Source organism: Papaver somniferum, chromosome 7, assembly GCF_003573695.1.
Source record: "Papaver somniferum cultivar HN1 chromosome 7, ASM357369v1, whole genome shotgun sequence".
Taxonomy (NCBI): domain Eukaryota; kingdom Viridiplantae; phylum Streptophyta; class Magnoliopsida; order Ranunculales; family Papaveraceae; genus Papaver; species Papaver somniferum.
In genome coordinates, this window is record NC_039364.1 from 33166963 (window position 1) to 33191780 (window position 24818).

At 38.4% G+C, this 24818-nt stretch overlaps 2 protein-coding genes across 2 annotated transcripts; both read left to right on the forward strand.

Moving 5' to 3' along the window:
- Positions 1-8765: 8765 nt before the first annotated feature.
- On the forward strand, positions 8766-14856 carry LOC113296919. Its single transcript, XM_026545281.1, has 7 exons — positions 8766-8987; positions 9555-9639; positions 10165-10381; positions 10676-10785; positions 10944-12959; positions 13270-14148; positions 14370-14856. The coding sequence occupies exons 2-7, from the start codon at positions 9574-9576 to the stop codon at positions 14580-14582; spliced, it is 3501 nt and encodes a 1166-aa protein (XP_026401066.1). The 5' UTR covers positions 8766-8987; positions 9555-9573; the 3' UTR covers positions 14583-14856.
- Positions 14857-16209: 1353 nt separating this feature from the next.
- Positions 16210-18931, forward strand: LOC113296920 (probable WRKY transcription factor 39). Its single transcript, XM_026545282.1, has 4 exons — positions 16210-16558; positions 16817-17664; positions 17752-17877; positions 18473-18931. The coding sequence occupies exons 2-4, from the start codon at positions 16832-16834 to the stop codon at positions 18618-18620; spliced, it is 1107 nt and encodes a 368-aa protein (XP_026401067.1). The 5' UTR covers positions 16210-16558; positions 16817-16831; the 3' UTR covers positions 18621-18931.
- Positions 18932-24818: the final 5887 nt, after the last annotated feature.

Consider the following 24818-nt stretch of genomic DNA (forward strand, 5'->3'; position numbering starts at 1 on the left):
TTTTGCATGTCGACCATCTGAACATGCCTTGCGCGCCATACCTCAGCCCGAGCATCCCATTTCTTGGCTTCACTTTTAATTTTCTGAACAAGTTCTTTAATACGAGATTTCTGTCGTGCCCTTTCGTTTCGAAGCCATATCAGCTCGGGGACACCACCCACTGGAGATAGGGTGGGGAGACTCAGACAGGACAACTAAGAAATAGAGGAATGACGACACACTGCGAGGGAAAAAGAGAAAAAAAAAAGAACCAAACCTGTGAAAGCTGAAACTTGGCCGCGAGTTTGCTCTAACTCAGCGCGAGCAGCAACAAGCTCTGAACGAAGACTGGCCTCCGCTTCACCCAGCTTTTCTTTCTCCTTGAGGCTTTTCTTCAGCTCTTCTATTTCCACCTCAGCCGCAGATAATTCCTTTTCTCTGTGACGAAGCTTAGCCTCGAGCTTCAGAGATTTGGCTTTGAAGAACTGATACAGCACGTGGTTACAATGCTCACTCCTCATCATCTACACATCAAGACGAAAAACATTATTTCACCGAAGAATTGGATCGTCACGTAGAATTACGTACGAAAATTTACCTCTAAGACACGCTGCTGAGGAAGCCATATTGATACCCGTCGGCTATGGCCATCATATCTGCAACGGAAGTAGGAGGCTCCGACACAAGGGTAGCTTCGGGAACACTCAAATTTCTTCCCCAGGCCTCAGACACCCGCGCCTTGGAAGACATTTACATCATACGACGGGTATACGCGTCAGAATCCTTTTCACCAACAACAACAGGGGCGGGATGAGGGACAAATAGCAGATTCTTTTCCTTGAGCCAATCCATTATGGCGTCCTCACCCTCAGATGTCGGCGAATGAGGGAGATCCGTAGCAGGCGAATCAATCACCGACTTCCCCTTTTCTGACACGACCCCATCAGCACAAATGTCGACACCCACATGCGCACCATGCTCCTCCGCGCCACCATCTTGAACAGCAGCGTCTCCGTTACTAGCACCCCCGAGGACATCCCAATCATCATTGGGGGACAGTAGAGAGAAGTCCTCAGGAAAATCGAGGGCATCATCCATAAACTCCCCTGTAGAATACAGCCGATCAAAAGAAAACTCTTGAGAAAGGGTGGGGAGAGTATCCGTGGCATCCCCAACAGAGACAGAAATATCACCAATAACACCGTCATCAGCTACCACGGCGTTTTTTCTCCCATCATCACCACCTTGACCCACACAGACCTCTTCTTCGACATTGATAGGGTAAGTACCAGTACGTTCCTCCCCATCTGTAATCTCCTCGTCCTCAGCAAACTCTTCGTTCACTGGACTTGTAACTTCTTCATGGGCCTCAGCCTCACCCATCACAATGGTAGAAGACTGCTTCGGCTTAATCTTTTTCTTCTTCGACACCTGAAAACCCACACCACAAAAAGAATTATTTTTCCCGAACAGTTGAATTTCTAAAGAAGAAGAAGCGCAGCTAGGATCCGCGTACCTGAGCAGTCGAGGTACTCCTCGGTGGAAGTATAGCACCGGAACCTTCCTCCTCGTCTCCCTCCACAACGTCAAGGGCATAAGGAAAATTCATACCTGCGAAGTTTAAACGCCAGGGACAGAAATCTCCATAACGAGCAGGAGGAGATTCACGCGGCTTGCTACTCTCAGTAGGACGCCAACCGCGGGGACCAGGGATCCAACCGTACGCCCATGGACCAACCACTTCGATAACGGTAGCGTGCCACTCGTAGTCATGGTCGCGCTTGATCCTCTCGCGGGCCGGGAAAAGTTTCCGCTGACTAGACTCCTCCGTGCCGGGAACATACTTCAGCTTGGCATCGCTGACCTCATTTAACAGACGAATTTCGCCCCGAGGAGCAGCGAGATTCCGGAGGCTGACACTCCACGTCTTACGGTTCCTACTGTTGACATAATCACCGAAGGAGTTATTGAAATTCTCAGGAGTATACCATTCCTTCTCCGCGGGATTGGGAACGTAACAAGTCATTGTCGTCTCCCCCTTACTCCGCAGATAGCATTCCTTCAGGGCGCGGAGATAATTCCCCGATAGTTGCGATACAGAACGGCTGTGAGTATTGGTGGAAGAGCCCTCACGACTAGCAAGAACATCATAGTAGAAGGAATCACCTGACTTGTACAACGGCAGCATAAGACCAGCTTCGAACGCACCAACCGTGGTCAACAAATGAAATTCATCGAACTCATACTTTGAGATAAGCTCATAAGTAATATCATCCTCAGGGGCATAGAAACGAACCTCGAAGGCTTGAAGCTCATGCTTTTCCTTGAAAATCTCGAGATCAATATGCTTGAACGTTACTTTTTTCTTGCTGACCGAAACGCTGCATATCAATGGGGCAGCCTCATCCTCCTCGGCGGGACCGGGTAAACCAATGAACGCCTCGGAAGCCTTTCTCTTCAAAGAAGGATTTTTTGAAGATTCAGTCCTCGGAACACCACCTTTTGTACTCTTCCCTTTAAAAGAAATTGTAGGAGGGGGCGGCAGAGGATGCTCGGGCACTAGAGAACGTAGAGGAGGAACATCAAAAGCGACATCACGAGTCGGTGTCTGCGTACTCCTAATATCATCATGAGGACGAGACACCGCGCGATCAAAGACTTTTCGAGCCCCAGAAAGATTTGTCAAAGGAACTTCTTCCCTAGAAGATGAGGCCTTCGCCCCAGAAGAAACTCTACTTCTACGAACATCATCTTGAGACTCTCTACGCGGAGGAGATCTCGATAGACCAGAACCAGGAGTCTGATAAGGAAGCCGCGGACGGTCAGACATGGCTGCGAAAAGATTAATCATAAACAAGTCAAAAACAAACTCGAGGACATTACCAACGATAAAAAAGCCACATAAATAGAAATCCACACACGACAACGCAGAAACCCTAAAATTAGCATACGTGATCGAAATTCCATAAAATCCCTACCCTAACAATGGCTTCCTTGATTTAAGACGAAGAACAGGGGAAAAATAGCATGCAAGCATTGAAAGAAGTTCTTCATCACAAACAAGGAACAACAGTAACAGAAAATTTACAAATCAACAAAGCGTAAAACCATGGAAACAAAGAAAAGAAAAACTTACCAGTAAAAACAGCAGCAGGAAGAACAAACTAAGGGCTGAAGAATGAAGAAGGAAGAACAAATCAGAAATAAAGAGGAGGCAAGCGTGATTAATGCTCAGTGGAAAGAATTTAAGGGCTGAAGAATGAAGACTGACAGAGAATTTAAGGGCGGAAGAATGAAGACTGCCAGAGAATTTAAGGGCTGAAGAATGAAGACTGACAGAGAATTTAAGGGCTGAAGAACGAAGAATTAAAATCGAGAGAATGTTTAAGAAGAATGAAATTAATTTTCTTTCTCTCCTTAATATACCCGAAAGAAAGAGAAGGAAATTAATGGAGGAATGGGAAACGTGCCCGTTACATGAGCAGTTAATGCACAAATAAAAGACGTGCCCAAGTATCTAGGAAAAGTTATTAGGAGAGATAGAAGAATATGCAACAACGGTTTTCTTCAATGCACCCATTAAACATTCAAGCCCGAAGAAAAGGGGCAAATTGTGTATACATATATCTCACCATCAGACACGTGTATATAGAAAAATACGTGGAAAGCATGCAGGCCAGGACATCAAAATACGATGCACTACGGAACACCAAATAAACCCCAAGGAGTTACTTTATCTCATCAAAAAAGAAGCTAAGATCAACGGTGGAGAGAAAGTTAGCTGACACGAACGTGACAGGGGAAGAAGACACTTGTCTGACACGAGCAGGCATCTCAACCACCTTCATTAAACACTCTGCGCCGTATACGTGTCGATCAACCCGTGGAACGAGCGAGGATGTCTCTGCGTGATCAAGTGGCAAACGCAGACCTCTGCGTGATGGACACAAGACACTAGAAGATAAGGTTCCAACGGCCTTCATAGATGGGTCCCACACTCTAACCCTATAAATACCCCCTCTCCACCAAGAGGAAGGGGGATCGGAAAAATCAGGAAGGGCAGGAGAGAGAGATTGCAAGTGTAAGTTAATCCTTTAGAAGAGAAAAACATGTAAACCCAAAAGTCATTCGACTACTCTTGTAACCGTGAAGAATATAGTGAAACAACAAACCCCGTGGACGTAGGCCTTAGTGCTGAACCACGTAAACCTCGGTCTTGTTTACATTTCAGCACTTTATATTTGTCTAACCCCATGGATCTTTATTTATACGTTTTGCTTTCTTTGTTTTTACCTGTATCCCGTGCGCAAACGCCTCGCATGGAATTGTTAGATGAGGCTATGATAAACCCGAAGGTTTTGAGCCAAGAAATCAACACTAGGATGTCATCATCACAAATCTCTCTAGATTACGATGATTGGTTGTGAGCATTCGGATGCCCTCGTGATTTATGTGTTCACATTATGTGTTAGTAGTGGCAGCCACACTAATAATATGTGCGTGTGTTGTTGCCAAATGTATACATGGCAAGAGGAGTCAAGATCGAGTGTGGGTTTGTGACTGTGCGCCCAAGAATGAGGATGTGGTGGCACGCGTAACCTAGTTGAAGCACACCGTGGCCTAACTGACTGCAGAATCGTTGATGCAAGTAATAATGTTATGGCTAACCAACCACGCGCCCTTGTGAACAGTCACCTATCTAACCTCGATTCAATCTTAACTACAGTAACTACTACGCATTTATCTACTCTTATTTATTTATTTTTGGATGGAAAACTACTTGGAGGCTAAGTGGATGAATTCACAGAATCCGCCAACTTTAGTGAGATTGGATAGGTTTGTTTTTACTACTGAGTGGTAAGAGAATTGTATTTCATCAGTGGTGCAGTACAGTCTTAAAAGGCCTGATTCTGATCATGCATCGATTCTCTTGAACTGTAATGCATGTAATATTTTTAAACCACCATATAGGTTCGAAAATTACTATTTATCTCATCCATATTTTTTTTAGCTCAGTTGAAAGTATGGTGGGTCAACTTATCCTTCTCAGGAAGTCCTAGCTATATTTTGGCTAAGAAATTGCAGGTTTTGAAATTCTTCATTAAGAAGTGGGACAGAGAAACTTATGGATCTTTACAAGCTGATGTAAACAGGCTAGAGACTCTTATCGATGTTTATGACAGTTTGGAGGAACTGAATTTGTTAGATGGAGATGATTATGATGTTAGAGAGCTTACTAAAATCAATTACAAAAAGGCTTCTTTAAATCTCGCAAGGAAATGGTTCTCAAGATCAAAGGGTCAATGGCTTGTAGATGGGGAAAGGAATTCAAAATTCTTTCATAAGAATGCCCCCTATAATCAAAAGGTAAACACCATTAAAATGAAAAAAAGCTCCTTAATGAAGAAGCCAAGAGGTTTTACATGGATGTTTTTTCTGAGAATGTAAGACAAAGACCTATTTTTGATAATATTGAGCTACCTAGAATCAGTGTGCAACATAGTGTCATGGTTGAGAAGCCCTTTGAAGAAGAAGAAGTAAAGCAAGTGTTGTGGAGTTTTGGCAATAATAAGTCTCCAGTCCCTGATGGGTATACTATGGAGTTCTTCAGAGCTGCATGGGATATAATTAAACCATAATTAATGGCTGTTGTAAAAGAATTTGAGGTAACTGGAAGACTTGACTGGAGGTTGAATTGCACTAACACAATTTGATTCCAAAATATGATGGTGCAGTGAGTATGCATAATTTCAGGCCAATTAGCCTTATAGGTGGCATATATAAGATTATTTCTAAATTGCTAACTATGAGGTTACATAAGGTGTTTCCTACAATCATCTCGGATTTCCAGGGAGCTTTTGTTGAGAACAGGCAAATCATAGATGGCATTATTATTGCATCTGAATTAATTGATACAAGGAAGAGAGACAAAGTTACTGGTTTGGTGGTCAACGTAGATTTAGAAAAGGCTTTCGACAACATCAGTTGGGCTTGTTTGGATTATACATTATATAGGTTTGGCATTGGCATTAGGTGGAGGAACTGGATTAAGTGGTGTTTGACGAATACAAGATTTTCAATGAATGTTAATGGAACTGCCTCGTCTCTTTTCAACAGTGGTAAAGGAGTAAAGCAAGGGAACCAAATATCCCCTTTTTTGTTTATCATGGTGGTGGAAGTGTTGTTTGTGATGATAAAGAAATCGGCTAGCATGCAATTAATATATGGTTTTAAACCTTCAATTGATATTGCTGCCATTAATCACCTGCAATTTGCAGATGATTTGATCGTCTTGATAGTTTGGAGCAAGTGCTGAATCTCGAAAATATTTTGTTATCTTTTGAATTAATATCAGGTCTAAAGGTGAATTTTAAGAAAAGTGCAATTGTGGCAGTGGGTGATGCTGTGTTTATTCATGAGAGTGCAATATTGTTTGTTTGTTATGTAACTGCTTTTCCGATGAAGTATTTGGACATTCCCTTGGGAAGTAAGTCAAAGGAAGTTGGAGAGTGGGATGTAATTCTTCAAAAATTTCAGAAAAACTATCCATATGGCAGAGAAGGTATCTATCTAAGAGTGGCAGACTCATGTTGATCAAGACTGTCATGTCTAGTTCACCGGTGTACTATCTAAAAAAACGAGGTATAACAACCACACCCAATAATTCGTTCGGCAATGTGTATGTACTGAAATCTAATATAATTTCGAGCACACCAACTTAAAAGCGATCTCTATCAAGAAATATATCAAAGAGATTTATCTTTATTTCTCAATGCAATCAACAAATCAAACAGATAGAAATCTATGAGCCTGATTGATATGAGAAATAACTTTGACTGTACCAAAGACCAATGCCCAAGTGTCAATCAAGTTATATCCAACAATCAAGGTCGGATTTATCAACTGATTGAACTAAGCACAACCTGTGATATTTCAATTATATAAACAAATATAATGTGGAAAACAAATAACACAGACACCATGTTAACGAGGAAACCGCAAATGCAGAAAAACCCCGGGACCTAGTCCAGATTGAACACCACATTGTACTAAGCCACTACAGACACTAGTCCACATTGTCGAAAAGAAAGTTAGGATTCTCCAGGCATTCCTAGCAAGCATTGCTAGGTTGTTTAACTCAGCCTTCCTGAACCCCAAACCTCCTTCAGTTTTAGGGGAACATAAAATGTCCCAGCCTAGAAGGTGCAACTTTCTATCCTTGGGATCTAAAGTTTCACCCCACCAGAATTTACAGAGGTGAGAGTCCATCTGTTTACAAAGGTGTTTAGGGATAAGAAAGGCTCCCATCTGAAAAAGAGGGATAGCTTGACCAATGTGCTTGATCAGAGTAGTCCTAACAGCTTGGGGTAAGATCTTGTGAATCCAGATAGAGATACTGACATCAATGGCTCGGAGAATACCCATATGTGTTTGGATTTTTGAAGCTTGGAAAACAGTAGGTGTTCGAAGATATTTTTCTCCCAAATCTCTGCTTTGGATATCTAAAATATTAGCCAAAATGACTTTCCTATGTTCAGGAATCTTCCTACTAAACAACATACCAGATTTTTCAAAATTGATTTCTTGCCCAGAAGCAAGGAAGTATTTTTGAAGATAGTATTTTATGACATGAAAGTTCTTTTCAGTAGCTTTTGAAAACAAGAGAGAATCATCAGCAAACAGAAGATGGGTCATTCCAGTCCGATACAGGTCTTCTTAACCGGTTCTTGTGCAGCCTTACCCACACTAGATATAGATAGAGAGAGTGCTCGCTCTGAATAATAATCTGGGTTCTTCATTTTGGATTGGTTGAAGAAAACTGAAGAAACATAAGCTTTTTCTACATTCCGCAATTCCATAAACGGAGTTTAGCGGGGACATATTTGTCCAAGTTAGAAAAATGCACCAAACCAGTCTTAATTAGCGAGTTAATTACGAATCTGTTTTTAAAAAAATAAAAAAAAGTAAACATCTAACATCCGGCTCGGCACAAGTCAAATTCACATTACCAACTAAACCTAAACAAGTAAGGTAAAAAGTGAAGAGCAAAACCATCTAAATTTTGGTTTTGAGGTCTGGAGTATCCCTTGCCGAAACAAAAGAATTTAATCAGCATGCTCGTACTATTGGAGTTTCCCTTACGGCCTTGTCAATACAAAAGTGGAGTCTCCCTTGCAAATGGTTAGTGGTTTTCCATCAAATAAATAAATAAATGCTCAGCAGTTATTGTAGTTAAGATTGAATCGGAGTCTGAGTCGTTACATAGGTGTTATGTTCACTAGGGCGTGTGGTTAGTTAGCCATCACATTATTATTTGCGTCAACGATTCTGCCATCTGTTAGGCCATGGTGTGCTTCATCTAGGTTAGCCGTGCCACCACATCCTCATTCTTGGGCACACAGTCACAAACCCACACTCATGTATACATTTGGCAACAACACACGCACATATTATTAGTATGGCTGCCACTACTAACACGTAACAAAATGGTAGTTTTGTTACTTGCCAATAGGAACCATAGTGGTCTCCGCTAGGGAAGCTAAATGGTTGGTAGTTTTCCATCAAAAGAAAATACCATGGTTAGAAGTAACTGTAGTTAGTTGGTAGACCAGCAATAAAATGGTGATCAGGGTGATTCCGTAATAAAGAGTTAATAATGATGGCAGAAGGGGAAAATAGAAGAAAGCAAGTCCACGTGAGACTAGTACGGCACCATCACCCGAATCCCAACAATATAAAAATCGGATCTCCTCCTCCTCCCCTCTGTGACAAAATCTCATCATTCTTTCACTACTCGTCTCTCAATCGTTTTTCTGTTTTTTCAAATTTCTCTCACTTGTTTGCTTTTTCTGTTTCTACTTCTGCAAATATTATTATCATCTGTATATTTATCTATGAAACATGATGAAGAAGAAGAAGCTCTAAGCCATTAAGTAATATTTCAATTCACAGTACCTGCTGCTGTTAGTCTAGTTTCAGAATCATCTCCTCTTTTCAAGAATAACAAGGTATAAATTTCATCTTTAATCCGATGAATATCATCTCTCTTCATCACCATCTGTAGTTTCTGTTATTAGTATAAAGATTTTTGGTTTGTTATCTCTCTGATGATCTTAAGTTTTGTTTTCTGAAAATCTGCCTGGTCTTGTTCTGACCTTATGATATTTGCACTCATTTGAAAAGTTTGATCGAAGTGTTGTATGAAAAAAATTGGACTAGACCTTCTAAATTTTGGGTTTCTTTTCTCTCTGTATCTCAATTTCAGGTTCAGAGGAGTTAATTTATTTCATTTCAAATAATTTGTGTTAATTTTTTTTTAAATGCAGATATTTTTCTCAGACTGCTAGTTATTTAATCAAGTTGTTTACACAAAAGAGTGTAGACGATTTTCTAATTTGGATCTCGATCGATTTATATCATTATGTTCTGATTCTTTTTATTGATCTTCAATCATTTATTTATCTTCAATCAGTATCATTAGAATCACTATTTAGGGCAAGTTTCATCATTCAAAACTAGTAGTACAAATTTATCACATCAATACTAATTCTGTAATGTTTCGAAACTCAAACCAGCAAAGAATCTTAACCATCAATGGAAGCTGTTTACTTTAACGAGGAGGGAGGTGGTCCAGACTCAGGCCGTACTTCAACAACCACTGTAAGCAACCTAAAAATCAAAATCTCTCCATCTGTCTATTCATCTCTCTGCTCTGCAGATGTTTGTCTCAAAAAGTTACACGATGAATTAAATGCAACTCAGAAATACGCGTGGTCACTGTTTTTTCTCATGATGATTTTCCTACCGATTAGCTAGGGTTACGTTTACCAAACTTGCCAAAAAAGAAATGGAATCAAAATTTTGGGTTCTGTTAATATTTTAATCAAGAATTTTTTTTTCAAATCTTTTGTTTTGCTCGATTTAAAAATTTGAATCAATTATGATGTCAATAATTAAGAAAAAGGATAGTGAATAAGACTGATTGGTTATGTAAGAAAGGTGTTAACCTATCAATAAATGTGACTTCATTTCCGTTCATTTACTGCCCATGATATTCTACTCTGAGAGGTAGTGGTGCTTATTAGTTTTTAATTGATTTTCATGTTGTTTTTTTTTGAAAAAAATACGAAATTAGTCACACAACATTTCTTTATATTGATATTGATATAAATTAAATTACTGTAGGAAATGATGAAGAAGTACTACACCAAGAGAACGAGGATGAGAATTGACCAAGAGCAGGAAAAGGTTCACGGGAACAGACAAGACTATCCTGCTCCTGACAAGGAAATGAGACATGAAGCATCAGAGTTAATGCCAAAGCCTGCTACTGCTAACCGCAACAGCTTACTCTTTCCATGCACCAACAAAAATGACTCCTACGCTTTCGACTACAATTATGGTAACACAAACAAAAAATCCTTTCCCATTTTTGATTCATGCATATGTTAAACTTTTGTTTAAAGTATTGCCCTTGTTTGGCCTGTCTAATTTCCTTCAATACCATGGGGTTTTCGTTTTACACGACGAGTAAAAAGATTCCAGTAACTATCTAACTGGTCAAAATATAAGAGTGAATTACAGTAAAACTGTCCTTTTTCATCTTATCTTTCAAAATGCCCAAATACTGCAATGCATTTGTTTTGGGTTCTTTCGGTTTTTTAGAATTGATTTATTAATAGATTATTGTTCTCAGGTGGAAGTGGAGGGTTTGACCATATAAGAGTGGGGTGTCTCTATGAATTAAATCACAGTCCTGATCAGAATTCCATTCCAGCTCAACTCAAATCAGTTCGTGTAGTAATGGTGAGCTAATTACCAGTGACCCCCTAACTTGAATAAAAGTCTAAATAGCCCATATATCTTTTCCTCAGCTAATTAATGGATATATTCTTTGCTTAGATAATTAAGTTCCGTCAAATTGTGAGTTAAAAAGTTTGATTTGTTTGTTGTGGTTGCTGTAGGTGATCTCAAGAACAGAGATTAATGTAACACTTAGGTTCCCAAGCGTGTTATCACTTCATACCCACTACAGTAATACTAATGCTATCGTCTCTGATGATCGAAACAAAAGGATCCAGTACCAGCACCCACAACTAATGAAGAAAGGGAAATTGCGAGTGCATCCAGAATTAGATGAAGAGTATGTGATGCATTTAAAACTAGCAGGTAAATTATTGATCCGGAAAATACTGTCTTCAGAATTCTCGAAACAGAAGCATCTCAAGAGCTTTTGGGCACTTACCTCCCAACAACCAATATTAGCATCAATACCAGTACAAGACTATAGTGGATCAGATGATAACTATGTTAGTGATGATGATGATGATGATGGCAATTGTAATGAGGCTCAAGTAGGTCGGATTGGGTTGAAGAGAGGCACAGAAAATTATCAGTCTAATTTATGTCGTTCATGGTCTAGTGGTGGTAGCAGTAGGTATGATAATAAATTGGTCATGAGGAAGAGGGGAACCTGCTGGTCTGCTCTTACAAATAATTCTGATTTGCATTGGGGTGTGAGAAGGAGAGTAGCCTTCATGGGACCAAACAAGAGCAATAGCAACAATGATCACCACCAAGACTACAGAGCAGAGATTAGCAATAGGTTTATGAGAAAGAGCAGCAGGGCATCAGAACATCAGTATTATCAGCATCAATCATCTTTGGGCATTTTTGAGGCTGTCCCAGAAGAGGAAGAAGAACAGGAACAAGATGAAGAAGAAGCAAATGCAAATGAAATGGTTGAAATTCTGGGGATGGATCAAAATCACAGTATCTTCAGGACTAATATTACCACTGAGGATGATGATGATGATGAAGAGTATCATCTTAGTCTAGAGAGAAGAAGAAGTCTCAGAAGTAGAAATGTTGATAGAAGTTCCAAGCAGCTGGCGGTGCTGCTGAGAAATAGAAAACCCAGCAACAACTCCAAGACAGCAAAGAAGAAGATTAAACCTCAATGCCGTAGGGGTTTATATAATCGGAAGAAAGAGGAGGAGGAGGAGGAGGAGGAGGAGGAGGAGGAGGAGGAGGATAGTGATGATGAACAGAATAAACTTACTCGTCGTGCTACTAGGAGCTCTGCTGCTGCTTCTGGATTGAAGATTAAGATTAAGAAGAATAACACAACTAAGAAGAAGAAGAGAAGGATCAAGAATACGGAACAGAGCAATAAGGATAACCAGATTGTACTCCACAACAAGAGACAACTGGTGTCTGTTACTTCGTATGATAGGTGGTCTAAAGAGAGGTATAGGAAAGCTGAGGTGAGCATGCTGCAAATCATGAAAGAGAAAGATGCAGTTTCTGGGAAACCAGTCATGAGAAGGGTGTTAAGGATGGAAGCTCGCAAGTACATTGGAGACACGGGTCTATTGGACCATCTCTTGAAACACATGTCTGGTAAGGTTGCTCCAGATGGTGAGGTAAGGTTTCGAAGACGTCATAATGCGGAGGGAGAGATGGAATATTGGCTAGAGAATGCAGATTTGGTTAACATCAGGAGAGAAGCCGGAGTCAAGGATCCTTATTGGACACCACCACCTGGATGGATGCCTGGAGATAACCCTTCCCAAGATCCGCTCTGTGCTAAAGACATAAAATACCTCAAACAAGAAATGTCCAGTCTCAAAAGAAATGTGGAGGAAATCATGTATAAGCAACAGCAGAACAAGATGAATGGGGATAGTTCAGAATTAGTCATAGTGCCAGTGAATAATCTAAGTTCTGTTGATACTCCTTTGGGTGAGGCAGATGATAGTACTCAACATCAATCAGTAGTACCCCAATTGCAAGCTAGCATTTCTCCCATCACCACAATTACTACTACACCTCTAGTTGTTGACCAGCCGCATCAGCCGCAACAAAATCAACTTCAAAATTTTCACTCATTGGAGGAAGATTATAACAATTTGATGAAGAAAAAAGCAGAATTGGAGCAACAGCTGCTTGAAATTTCAAATTCCTTGAATGGGATGCAGGTACATTACTGTTCCAATATTTACCATTATTGTTTCTTAAGTTTCACCATCATTTGGCCCAAAAACAAACTTTCAAAAAAGATACTGTAAACTTTATTTAGTCAATAAGTCAATACATGCATCAAAACTAAAATATCAGTCCAATGAATGTCATTAATACACTAGTGTGAAATACTTCATTCGCTGCACGGGCCATTTACAATATCTAATCAAGTTAGCACTTGTGCGTGCAATAAGTATGATTGGCATAGCAGCAGGTAAGTTATGCCACTGTCATGAGTTAATCAATTGTCATGGGGTATAAATGCAGGAAGAGGTGTGGAAATTTACTTCTAGGGTGGAAGATGCAAGAACTCCTACAACTACTGCTGGGGCTGAAAAATCATTATCAGTGTTAACAGTAGTAGAAGACAGTAATACTAGAAAAAGGAAAGCATCTGATGAGAAAGGATTAGATGATCAAGTATGGGTAACACCGGAGAGATCAGATGACCGTGAAAAAGTGAATGAAGAGAAACAAAAAGTAGTTGAGAAGGAAACAAAAGAAGAAAAGCGTCAGAGACTGAGAAGTGGGTTCAGGATATGCAAGCCTCAAGGATCTTTTCTGTGGCCAAACATGGTTGCTGCCGCATCATCTCCAGGTAACAACAATAGCAACAGTAGTAGTTCCTGCAGTAATAGGATGATGATGTTGTCTCCTACTGCTACTTACAATCAGAGTCAAGTGGTCCCAACTCCCACATCTGTATCTTCCTCCACCACTTCAAAATCCGATTTTCTTCTTCTACCACCACCTCAAAATCAGGAAACCCATTTAACTACACCACCACCACAAGTGAAGCCCTTACTGGATGTGAGCAGTCCTGATAAGAAAGTTATGGTTACTACAATTCCATCAACCTCATTCTCACCACCAAACACTGATAAAGTGGACTTTGTAAATCTGGGATCACCACCAGCTTACCATCATCATCAATCATCCTCTAGCCTCTTATGGAGAGATCAGATCCCCATGTATCATCACCAAGTTGGCTTCAGTGACGTTTCCCCTGCTACTAACAGTCAAGGTCTATTCTGTGGGACCCCCAACAACTCCTTTTACACCAACAGGTCCAATACTACCAGAGCCGCCCAAGCAGTACGCCAACACCACCACCAACAACCACGTACTCTGTCTCTCCTCCCAAATGTACGTCTTCTTCTTCTTCTCTCTCTCTCTCTCTCTCTCTACACTAATCTAAATCCTGATTAACTGACTGTAATACATATATAGCCTCTTAATTGATATTGAAGTGTGACCCCTACTTCAGAATGTAGTGCGAATAACAACTAATTAAGAATCTGATCTTAATCGAGAAACTAAATCAATCAATTGACTAATAATCGGATTGTTTATTCTTTGAAACACAGGTGTCCTGTGGAAGAGGAAATGATGATAAACATCTTCAACATCAGGAAAATGATGCTGTAAGGATAGCACAGGAGGCAGCTGCTGCAGTGAGCTTCAACAGCCGTAATGCTGCTAGTACTACTACTACTACGAGTGATTATGATACGCCCATTAGAAGAGAGATGGTGATCCCGCAGATCTATCAGAGGAAGCAGAAACAACATCACCAGTAGTTAAGAGTATCATTATAGAAGGCCGGAGAATTGATCTAAATTAGAAGACACATTAGTTAATCTTTCTATAGTATTGGAGTATTATCTTTAATAATTAAGAACAATAGTAAAAATTAGTTACTGCAGCTGATTTTGGTACATTGCTAGGCTGTCATATTTAAAAAAAAAGGAGGATTAAGTTTAGAGAGCCGTTTGGAAATAACACGTAATTTGAAGGACTTTTAAATGTTTTTTTCCTATATGGGATCCTTCTTATAAGATCAGTTGAACAACATTTCTCGAATTCATCTTTCTACTTTTTAATTTTACTTATGTCTATTTAGTCCTTGCAAATCAAACTCAACAATTTTGAAATAGTCGACAGGCTTATTTTCTATGGCATTCCATGGGTGAAAAACACTTTCAGTATAGTCTTGTTTTTACCTGGGGTTCAAGAGATTTAATATCGGCGTGTGAATGAATTTTGTGCCGATTAGCAAACAGTTAGGATAATGCTCGACACTTTAAAAGTGGTCACTTCAATGGCGGGTGTCAAAAGATTGTAAATATCTTAAAACTCAAGAGCCTTTATCTAAACAAGAAAAGAGTCATGCAACCAATAGTGTCTTAATTACTCTCCCATGCAGTGATGCGGCTTTATCTTTTTAGCCATGCTAGAACTTCTATTTCATATACTAAGAAGCCATGGGAGAAACTATTTGAAATCTAGTCACATGATCAGATCAAAATGATAGAAAATGCTACAAACGGTAAGGATAAAAACTTGGGTGAAGCAAGAACTAACGTCCAATTTCCGTGAGTTGTTAACATATAACCTCACAAAACCCATCAGAATGAAGAAAAATCTAATCACTAAATGGAAGGATTATCTTATCTTAACTTCAGTAACTCCAATGTTCAACAAAATATATGTATATCATTGTAGAAAATTTTATCCTCCACAACTTCACAGTTTGTATCCAACTAAACCATTTCTCTAAACATGTATGGAAGAACCAGCTATCATGGAAGCTGATACAACCCATCATGTCATCGGAAATGTGGAATCCAACAAGGTAATCACAAAATCCACCTAGTGGATATCCATTTTACTGTCTCTATATTTTTTTTCTCTCTTACCACTAGTTCGCCTATTTTACGTTACAACATTGCACTAGAGTTGAGAGTTTTTCGCATTTTGTCACAGCCGTTAACAATCCTCCGGTTCCGGTTCAAAGTGGGTGTACAAGTTCGGGGGTCAAGGATATATACCTGACTATTCTGACAGCATTGTCCGATGGATATCATATCCTTTTGCGTTTGTTGGCTTATTCCTTGTGGCGCGATAAATACTCGGTCTTGCAAATGCCTTCAGCAGTCAATAAACCTCGTAACTCGAGTCAAGAAAAACATTCAAACAGCATATGTGTCAAAATCTAGGTCGTTCTTTTCTGACTTACAACGGCTACTTCCCCCCTCCTCTAGTTCACACTGTGTGGACCACAGTCAGCATGACTCTTTCTTGATTGGGAGAAAAAAGAGAAGAGGATTAAATCAAAATTTTCAAAGTAAAGTGAAAAAGAAAAAGAAATATAAACGGAAAGAAAACTGACTTAAAAAGAAGGGTCCGATGTGGGGGACTTACATCCTCCGGATCTGTGACTAAGACGGCATTTTTCATTTCATCTTAGAGGGACTGAGAAGCTAAGTTTCTTCTTCTCTTCTCCATGGAGATGGATATGGGATGGCGAATATAATGCGCTCTCCACCACCGTCTTGACTAATTGGAGTTGTAATATTATTATTAATATACAAAAGTTTGATTTTACTGTTTTCCTCAAAGATATACTTTTTTTTATATTCTCTCTGTATAAGAAGAAGTAGTAGAAGTCTTTGCATTCACTTCTCAGAGTCATTTTATACAATCTCATGATCGTCATAGCAGCCATGGAAGTTGGGAAGTCTACAGTTTCATACCCTCTCATCAATCTATTAAGGTTTGTTTTAGCTTGAATCTATTAATCTCTAATTGAACCCAGTTATAATGGTCAAACTCAATCTTGGTTCTCTTTAAAAAAGACTGATTTTTATTTGGTTTGTTTTTAACTTATTTTAGACATGAATCTTGAATTGGAAAGTTTTTATGACATGGGTTTTTGTTTATCTCAAATGGGGTTTTGTTTAATTTTAGTTTGATTGAAGTTACTGATTTTTCCTTTTCTGTACTGGTAATGTTTTGCTAATTGGGTGTTTAGGGTTTGAGGGGACTAATGGAGGAGATTGAGGAAGCTAATAAAGCAGCTGTTGGGAGCTTCCATGGACTTCTTTCTCTCATATCTCAACAACAGCAACAAGATCAGAATCATCATTACAGGAGAAGTTTAATGGTTGAGACAGGAGAAGCTGTGTTCAAGTTCAAGAGAGTAATATCTCTTCTTAACAATACTAGTTTTGGTCATGGCAGAGTTAGAAAACAAAGGACCAAGTTTCAATCTCATTTACCTCAACATATCTTCTTAGATAATCCTAATTCTATAACTTCAGCTAAACCTCTTCAGATCATCAAAACCTTGGAAAACACAAATCTGGAGTTAGGTTCAACAACTAAAACCACCAACAACAACTCTCTACAGCTTAGTCAGAATATGTTTCTAGATAAGTCAGCAGCCTTAGAGATGAGTTCAATTTCTAAGACTTCTCATCTAATTTTGCCATCAACAGTAGCACACTACCAATTCTTCCAGCAACATCAGCAACTCCAACTGCAACAACATCAGCAAAGGTTGCACCTTCAGCAGCAGCAGCAGCAACAGCAAAAGATGAAATTTGAAGCTGAAATGTCGTACCGGAAGAGTGGTAGTGGTATGCATGTTCAATTTGACAACCCTAGTTGTACACCCACCATGTCATCTTCATTCATATCATCACTGAGCATGGATGCAAGTGCATCTAGTTTGGATAGAAAACAATTTCATTTTAATGGGGTGCCTCAGTCATCTGATCGAAACTCACAGCAGACCCCAAAAAGGAGGTGCTCCGGTAGAGGAGAAGATGGAAGTGTTAAATGTGGAAGTAGTGGTAGATGCCATTGTTCAAAGAGGAGGTTAGTTTTCAACTTCTTGCTGTAACTTAATTGGATAGTTTAATAAGTAATTCATTACAATGACTTTCTTTGTTTTTCTTGTAACAGGAAATTGAGGGTGAAGAGATCAATCAAGGTGCCTGCTATTAGTAACAAGATTGCTGATATACCCCCTGATGAGTATTCATGGAGGAAATATGGGCAAAAACCAATCAAGGGGTCACCACATCCTAGGTATGTCATAAGTTTTCTTCCCTATTTTCGCAAGTATTCGAAAATTATGTTTGCATGGTTACTTTATACTTCTGCGCTTCCGTGCTCTCGAATTTAGTTGCATATTTCGCAGAATACTCCATATAGCTGCATCTACTAATGAAGCCCTATCTCCGTTTTGTTTTAACTTAGACGAAGTTTTCTGTTGTAGTACAAAAACTTTCTCTTATCTGAACAAAATTGACTAAGAAAACATGGTTGATTTCGTTATACAGCTGGTTTACTCAAATGTGTCACAAATTTCCATTGTAATGTCAAACTGGAATCAAGGCACTTAAGGTAGAACTATTAGACACTTTCTGGGTATTCCCTTACGGCCTTGTCATAAATGGTGTTACATTTCAACTTTCAAAATTTTCAATGTTTGTTAGTTTCTGGTGGCTCCGAATGTATCTCTGGTTTCCAAAAAATGAAGAGCATTTTCATGAGGAATCTAAGATGCATAACTTAACTTAAAGTGGGTACCGAATATAGTTAACTTCACTTGTTAGTTATTTGTTCATGCCTTTCTATTGATAAATGTAATCAAGGAAGTTGACTGGTTTCACTTATGCAGGGGATACTATAAATGTAGTAGCATGAGAGGTTGTCCAGCAAGAAAACATGTAGAAAGGTGCTTGGAAGAACCTTCAATGCTTATTGTCACTTACGAAGGTGAACACAGTCACTCCAGGTTACTATCTTTACCTGCCAACACATCATAACCGTCATTCATGGAGGCCTACATCCAATTCCACTTAGATTTAATATTTTTTGTGTCCAACCCCGCCCAAGTTTGCACTGTAAATAATTGTGTATGGGTTGAGTTGCAAGTGGGATCCTCCAAGGAAACGAGAAAAATGAACAAAGAGAAGAACGCTTGAAATTGTTAGAACTTGGGCGTTGTTGTTTTTCTTTATACGGGTTTTATGAGCACTCTGTCTGTATCCATCTTTACACACTGGGTTTTGGTTCTATTTTCACTTCCTGTTAATTTACTATATTAAGGGCTCTACAAGTATTCGGTGGCGACTCAGTTCTTCTGTCATTTTGTTTTTCTGCACATGAAACTATCACTACAATTTCGTAATCAGGCCGTTTTTTATAGGCAACACTTGTAGCTAGCTCATAAGAGCAACTGCAGTGGTGCGATCATAACCAAAGACCAAAGATCAAAAAAAACGACCAAATTTAAGTTTAATCTGTGGTGTTATACTAGGGTGGAAGAGTAAATTTGGTCGCTAGGAAAAAGTATACACCAGGATCACATTATATCACATTATATGCCCGCCCCATCACAGGATCACATTATATGCACGCCCCATCAGCCATCAGGCGAACTTTATATGTACGCCTCATGAGGATCACATTATATGCCCGCCCCATCACCAGGATCACATTATATGCACGCCTCATCAACAGGATCACATTATATACCCGCCCGGTGACAAACGAGTATTATACGTTCGCTCGATTATATATAGTTTTGGTCTTGGTCCCAGACCAAATATAGTCTGGAATTTAGTTTTGGTCCGGCTTTTAGTCTTTACTCCGTCCCGTTATGTCTCGTCTCTGGACCATAGTTATAGGTTTGATCGTCCACTGTGGACGCTCTAAGGAAATATGTTGATGAGACAGGATTCTGATGCGTTATACTCTTTATTCATTCATTCCTATCAATTATATTAGGGTGGGGATCAGCCTGATGTCGGTAACTCAAACTAGAAATCACTTGCCTAGCGTCTGCAAATAATGAGAAGGACCTGTGTGAAGGAATATGTTGATGAGACTGGATTCTGATGTCTTATACTATTTCATTCAGTCCTACCAAAAAAAAATTGGTGGGGGATCAATCGGCCTTATGTCAGTAACTCAAACTAGAACTCACTTACCTATTGTCTGCAAATACACCTGTGTTTAGAACCTTATCAGTCCATGAATCATTTCTACATTTTCGAGTTGAATCATGCTTCTGTCAATTTAGTCAGAGGTTCTAAGCGAAGATAAAATCTGATGGAGTGCCAAAATTCCCATCCAAAATGTCGCAAAACTGTATGTTTGCTCTGCATTAAGTATAACCAAACTACGTCATTAACATACAGACCCCAATCAATACAATGCTTCTAAACTACCATGAATGCTATATTCAGAGATTTGAGGTTAACATCCAAGTCCCAATCCGCAGAAATAAGTGCACCCAAAGTTTTTGTACTATTGTTCTGCTCCTGAGCTGTTTTGTAAGCAGAAGACAGAACTTACCACTAAGTAAAATCTACTCCAGAGATGAAATTACTAAGCAAACACTGTGATAAGCATTTTTCTAAAAATATGATCAAGCAATGTCTTCACTAGTTTTCTGAGTGTGCACATTCTAAGCTACTGGATTAGAAACTCTAAACTAGTGACTGAAAAAAACACTAAATTCCCAGGGATCACCAACTCAGTCCAAACTCAATGAAATAGCCTAAAGAAATTCCGGCTAACAAAAATGAAATAATGTGATCTAACCAACAAACAAAGAAATTGGAATTCTTCAGAGAGTATGAAGAAAATGTTAAAATGACAAAGGAAGAAACTGAATACAAGCGAATTTCATCAAAAATCTAAAACCGAAACCAAAAATTCCAATATGGATCATGTTTTTCTGGTTCTAAGTATTGTATCATCAAAAAAAAAAAACAAGAAAGGAGAAGAAGAAGAAGAAGAAGAATCCATTAAGATGAGACTCTAAAACTTTGATTTCTTTATTGATCCTCAAAAATTAAGACTAAAGAATCTTAGAAATACCAACCGATTAACTCGATCATTCATTATACTTTGATTTCTTCTTGAATCGATTGACGCCTTCGAGTTGTTCTAATCCATGGATGTAAAACTGAATCATTATACTTTGAAGGTAAAGCCATCAATCTCTTCTTCCTCTTAGGTTTAGAAATCCCTTTCATTTGTTTACCTTTCTTCTTCTTCTGTTTCTGTTTCTTTTCTTCTTTAATCTCTACATCTTCTTCATCTTCTTCTTCCTTATCTCTTCTTCTTCTTCATCTTGATTCTTGATAAAATCAGTAACAAAAGACTTGAAGAAACTCAAATTCCTTTTTCTTCTTCTAATTACTCTTCTCTGAGTAAATGGAACAACCAAGAAACATCCAGCAACATGAACAACAGCTTTTACTAAGAGATCAAGACCTTCACAACGAGTTTCGTAGTCGATCGATGATGAACAATTCGATGAAAATGATACCATTGAATTAGTAGTATACAGAGTAGAAACCGATGATGAACAATCAGAAGAAGACGATGACGGAGAAGAAGAGCCAAGATTTCTCATTGAAACTATAATGAAACTTCAAGAAATTGATGGATGAGAAAATGAGATTATGATCTGGGTATTGAATATATTGGGGGAATTGAAGAATCGATTGAAATGTAGAATTCAGAATGAGGGGGGAAGAAGATGAAGAAGCAGAGAGATGGAGAAATGAGAAATCTGATTGTGATTTCTGCAATCAAAATTTTCTATATATTTCTGAGTATTTGGGCGATTCACTGATTCCTTGCTAATGGTCGTATGAATCTCCAGTGCTCCAGATTTGGTTTGCCGACACGCGGGATTCAGTGGGACTTATAAATGCACCGTGGTTCGACGGACTAATAGATCGGTATGGCGAGGCAGACAGCGGCTATGGAAAATTTTACGGCCGCTAAAGGATACCCATTTGCTTAAGGGTATATATACCACAGTTCATATAAAACAAAATATATATTCTTTTCTAAAGCTTATATTTGTATACGAGCTTCTTTTCTAAACTAATTCTTGAACCTTTTCATAAATGAAAATTCAAGGTTAAAATGAGTTAAAGGATCGAAAATCTATCTTACAAAAATAAATGTGTTTTTGCCCATCCAATGGTTCTGAATCAATCTTTTTAAGCAATTGATGGCTCTCATTGCTTTAAAAGTGGAAGGAAGTGAAAGAGATAAATCTTGGCTCACACTGCACCCTCCTCCTACGCTCCCATCTAACGTCTCAAATTCAACTCTTCTCCCTTTATTTCATGCGTTACTCTTAGTAGATTCAACTCTTCTCTCTTTATTTCATGCGTTACTCTTAGTAGCACAGACGTTAGGGTTCATAATCTTCTTCTCTGATATTAGGGTTTCCGATCTTCCCTCTTTGTTATTTATTATTTGCACCACTCAAGCCTTCTCATGAGTCTCATTCATATCCAACAACCAATTTTTCATAGTACGTTACAATTGTTCGCCTACATAAACCTAACAGAGGTCATCATCTACCCATGTTTTTTACGCCTCCTCTCTCAAGAACGCTAGGTAACTGATACTCCAATTGATGCGGGTTTCTCTTTTCTAACTCTAATTGTTTTTCAGTTTCCTAACTCTAATTTTCGGGGTTCTCTTTCAATCACACAATCCATAGATCAATTTTACATTTCCAAGTTATTTTCTTTGTTTTAATTCAGATGAAAATTGGTGCCATCCATCTCAGGTAAATACTTCTCCGTTTGAGCCTTGCACATTCAGAATTTTACAAGTAAATTGCTTTGATTTATACTTTTGGTATATTTTTAGTTCAGAAATTGCAACCTTTCGTTCAGTAATTTAGTAATTCGTGTCCAATGTCTGTCTAATTTAACCTTCTACTATTGATGTTGTCTACTCTAGATGTATGATTTTAAAGAAAAAAAAGTCATACATATTTTGGCTGTTATATATCTTTACTGAATTGGGTTGATTTTGCTTTTTAGATCTTGCAAAGATATCTTTTTGTATAAACATCAATCCAGAAACACTAAGAGTATGGCATTTAGTTTGTCAAAAAACTAAAAATCCATGATTTTAGCTTACAAATCATGAGTTAATGTTATACTTTGTTTTAGTATCAACAATGATTTTACAATGACTAACTGTATAAGGGTTTCTTATGTGTCTATGATAGACATGCTTGGCAGCGGTTGTCTAGGAGATTTTTGAACCAACATTGATGGCACAAATACTTAATTGCAGTGCCCAAATACTCTCAGAAAAAATAGTAAACATTTATATGCATAATTAACAGATAAATTTATCTGGGCGTTCGAGATTATGAAAGTATAATAATCGGAATTCATTGATTTGCAGAATAACTATTATGAGATTCATTATAAGCTTTCTTAATTTCTTTCTTCCTAAATTGCAATATGTATATATATTGTTTGTCGCTTGCGAGATAGTATTACTAATTATGGAAGACGGTATATATATTTTCAGGTCGTGGAAATGGTAGGATATGAAAAGGCTACAAGAGAGCTTCTGGAGGTATATGTTGTGCATCTTTCCTTCTCTTTTAGTGCTCTCTTTTACTGATTAACTGCTTGATGACTAATCATGTCGTTTTGATGATATTGAAATTTGTGAAGTACAAAAGAATATAAGAAACATCTGCTGCTTTTTAGAGTTAAGATCTTGGTCTCAGTTATTTTCCTCATAGAAAGTAAGACGCACACCCTTTGAGCTTGATGCTATTAACTCCTACAGCTGTTTGAGAGGTTTAATTTTTGTTGGCTTATCAGAAGTATGTACCAATCACGAACTCCGTTGATCGATCTTCGTCTAGCTTCCAATATTTGGGAGTGGATTCTCTACTTCATGCTAAGGGTAGAGCTTTCAGAAATCCCTCTTCTATGACGCAAGAATGCGCTCTACCTTGAAAAACGTGAAATTTCAACTTTTTTTTCTTTGCTACCTATTGTGCTTACCGTTAGTTACTTCAGGTTTATCCCATTAGTTACTTCAGGTTTATCTACGCGAGTAGGCATGGTAAATTTTGATACGCCTGATATGAGATGGAGGCATCCCATTTGGTTACTAATGCTTTTATTATTAGTAGTTTGGTAGCGCTTTTCCATGTTTATGTGCAGATTCAAGATGCGGTCATGACCATAGACCGGGGATGTAATCAACTTAGTTTCATGCATAAGTAATGCAATCACTTTAATACTGGAGTGTTGATATGGGTGATTGTAAAAAATGAATTTAGAAATATGAATAAGATGGGCATCCATACACAAACACAATGGTTAACTGCAATTCAAAAGGAGAAGGAAATGTAGGATGATATATAGTTTAAATGCTTATTGGTTTTGATTTTGATTCTTATCTTGAGAAACTTAAATGTAAATTTTAGTTTATATTTCTACAATTAAAATTCAGTACATATTGGGTTGATCGAATTATCTACAAGCACCGGACATCCATATTTTGGACATGTAAATTATTTCCACATGGCATTATTTGGTGTGTAATTCAACTGATTGCTATTTTGCATTCAGTTGACGTTCGTGGTTACATTTTGAAGAAAAGGATCCATGTGAGGGTTGAACATGTTCATATAGGTCTTTTTTCTTTTTAGAATTTTTTTTTAGAAATGTTCATATAGGTCAAGGTGCAAAGAAGTGTTCAAGCTTCAGAAATTACAAAACGACAAGTAAATTGGGCTGTGCATTATTGAGTGGGGCTACAACTCCATTTCTGCCGCTCATGTTCTATTTTCTTTCAGAAATCATGTAAAATCATATTATTTATAAAATTTATGACGTACTGTACTATTAAACGAGGGAAACTTATAGAACCAGTATCACCTAAAAATCGAAGGTTCTCAATAGTTTATGAAACGTGAAGCATATCGCTAATTGATTAATTGGCTCATCTATTTCTTTTATTTGAAGGTCAATTCTACAGTCACCAGGTATTATCCCTCGAGTTATCATGTACAACGTTAACTTTGTCATTCTGTGGGCATAAACTAAGAATATAGCATTTAATGTGGGTGACATTTGTTCATATGAGTTGTTTATTTCTAAGAAAAAAAAAGAAGAAAAAAAACGCAACACACTGGCACGAGAACCAAAGCCCGGGCCATTACA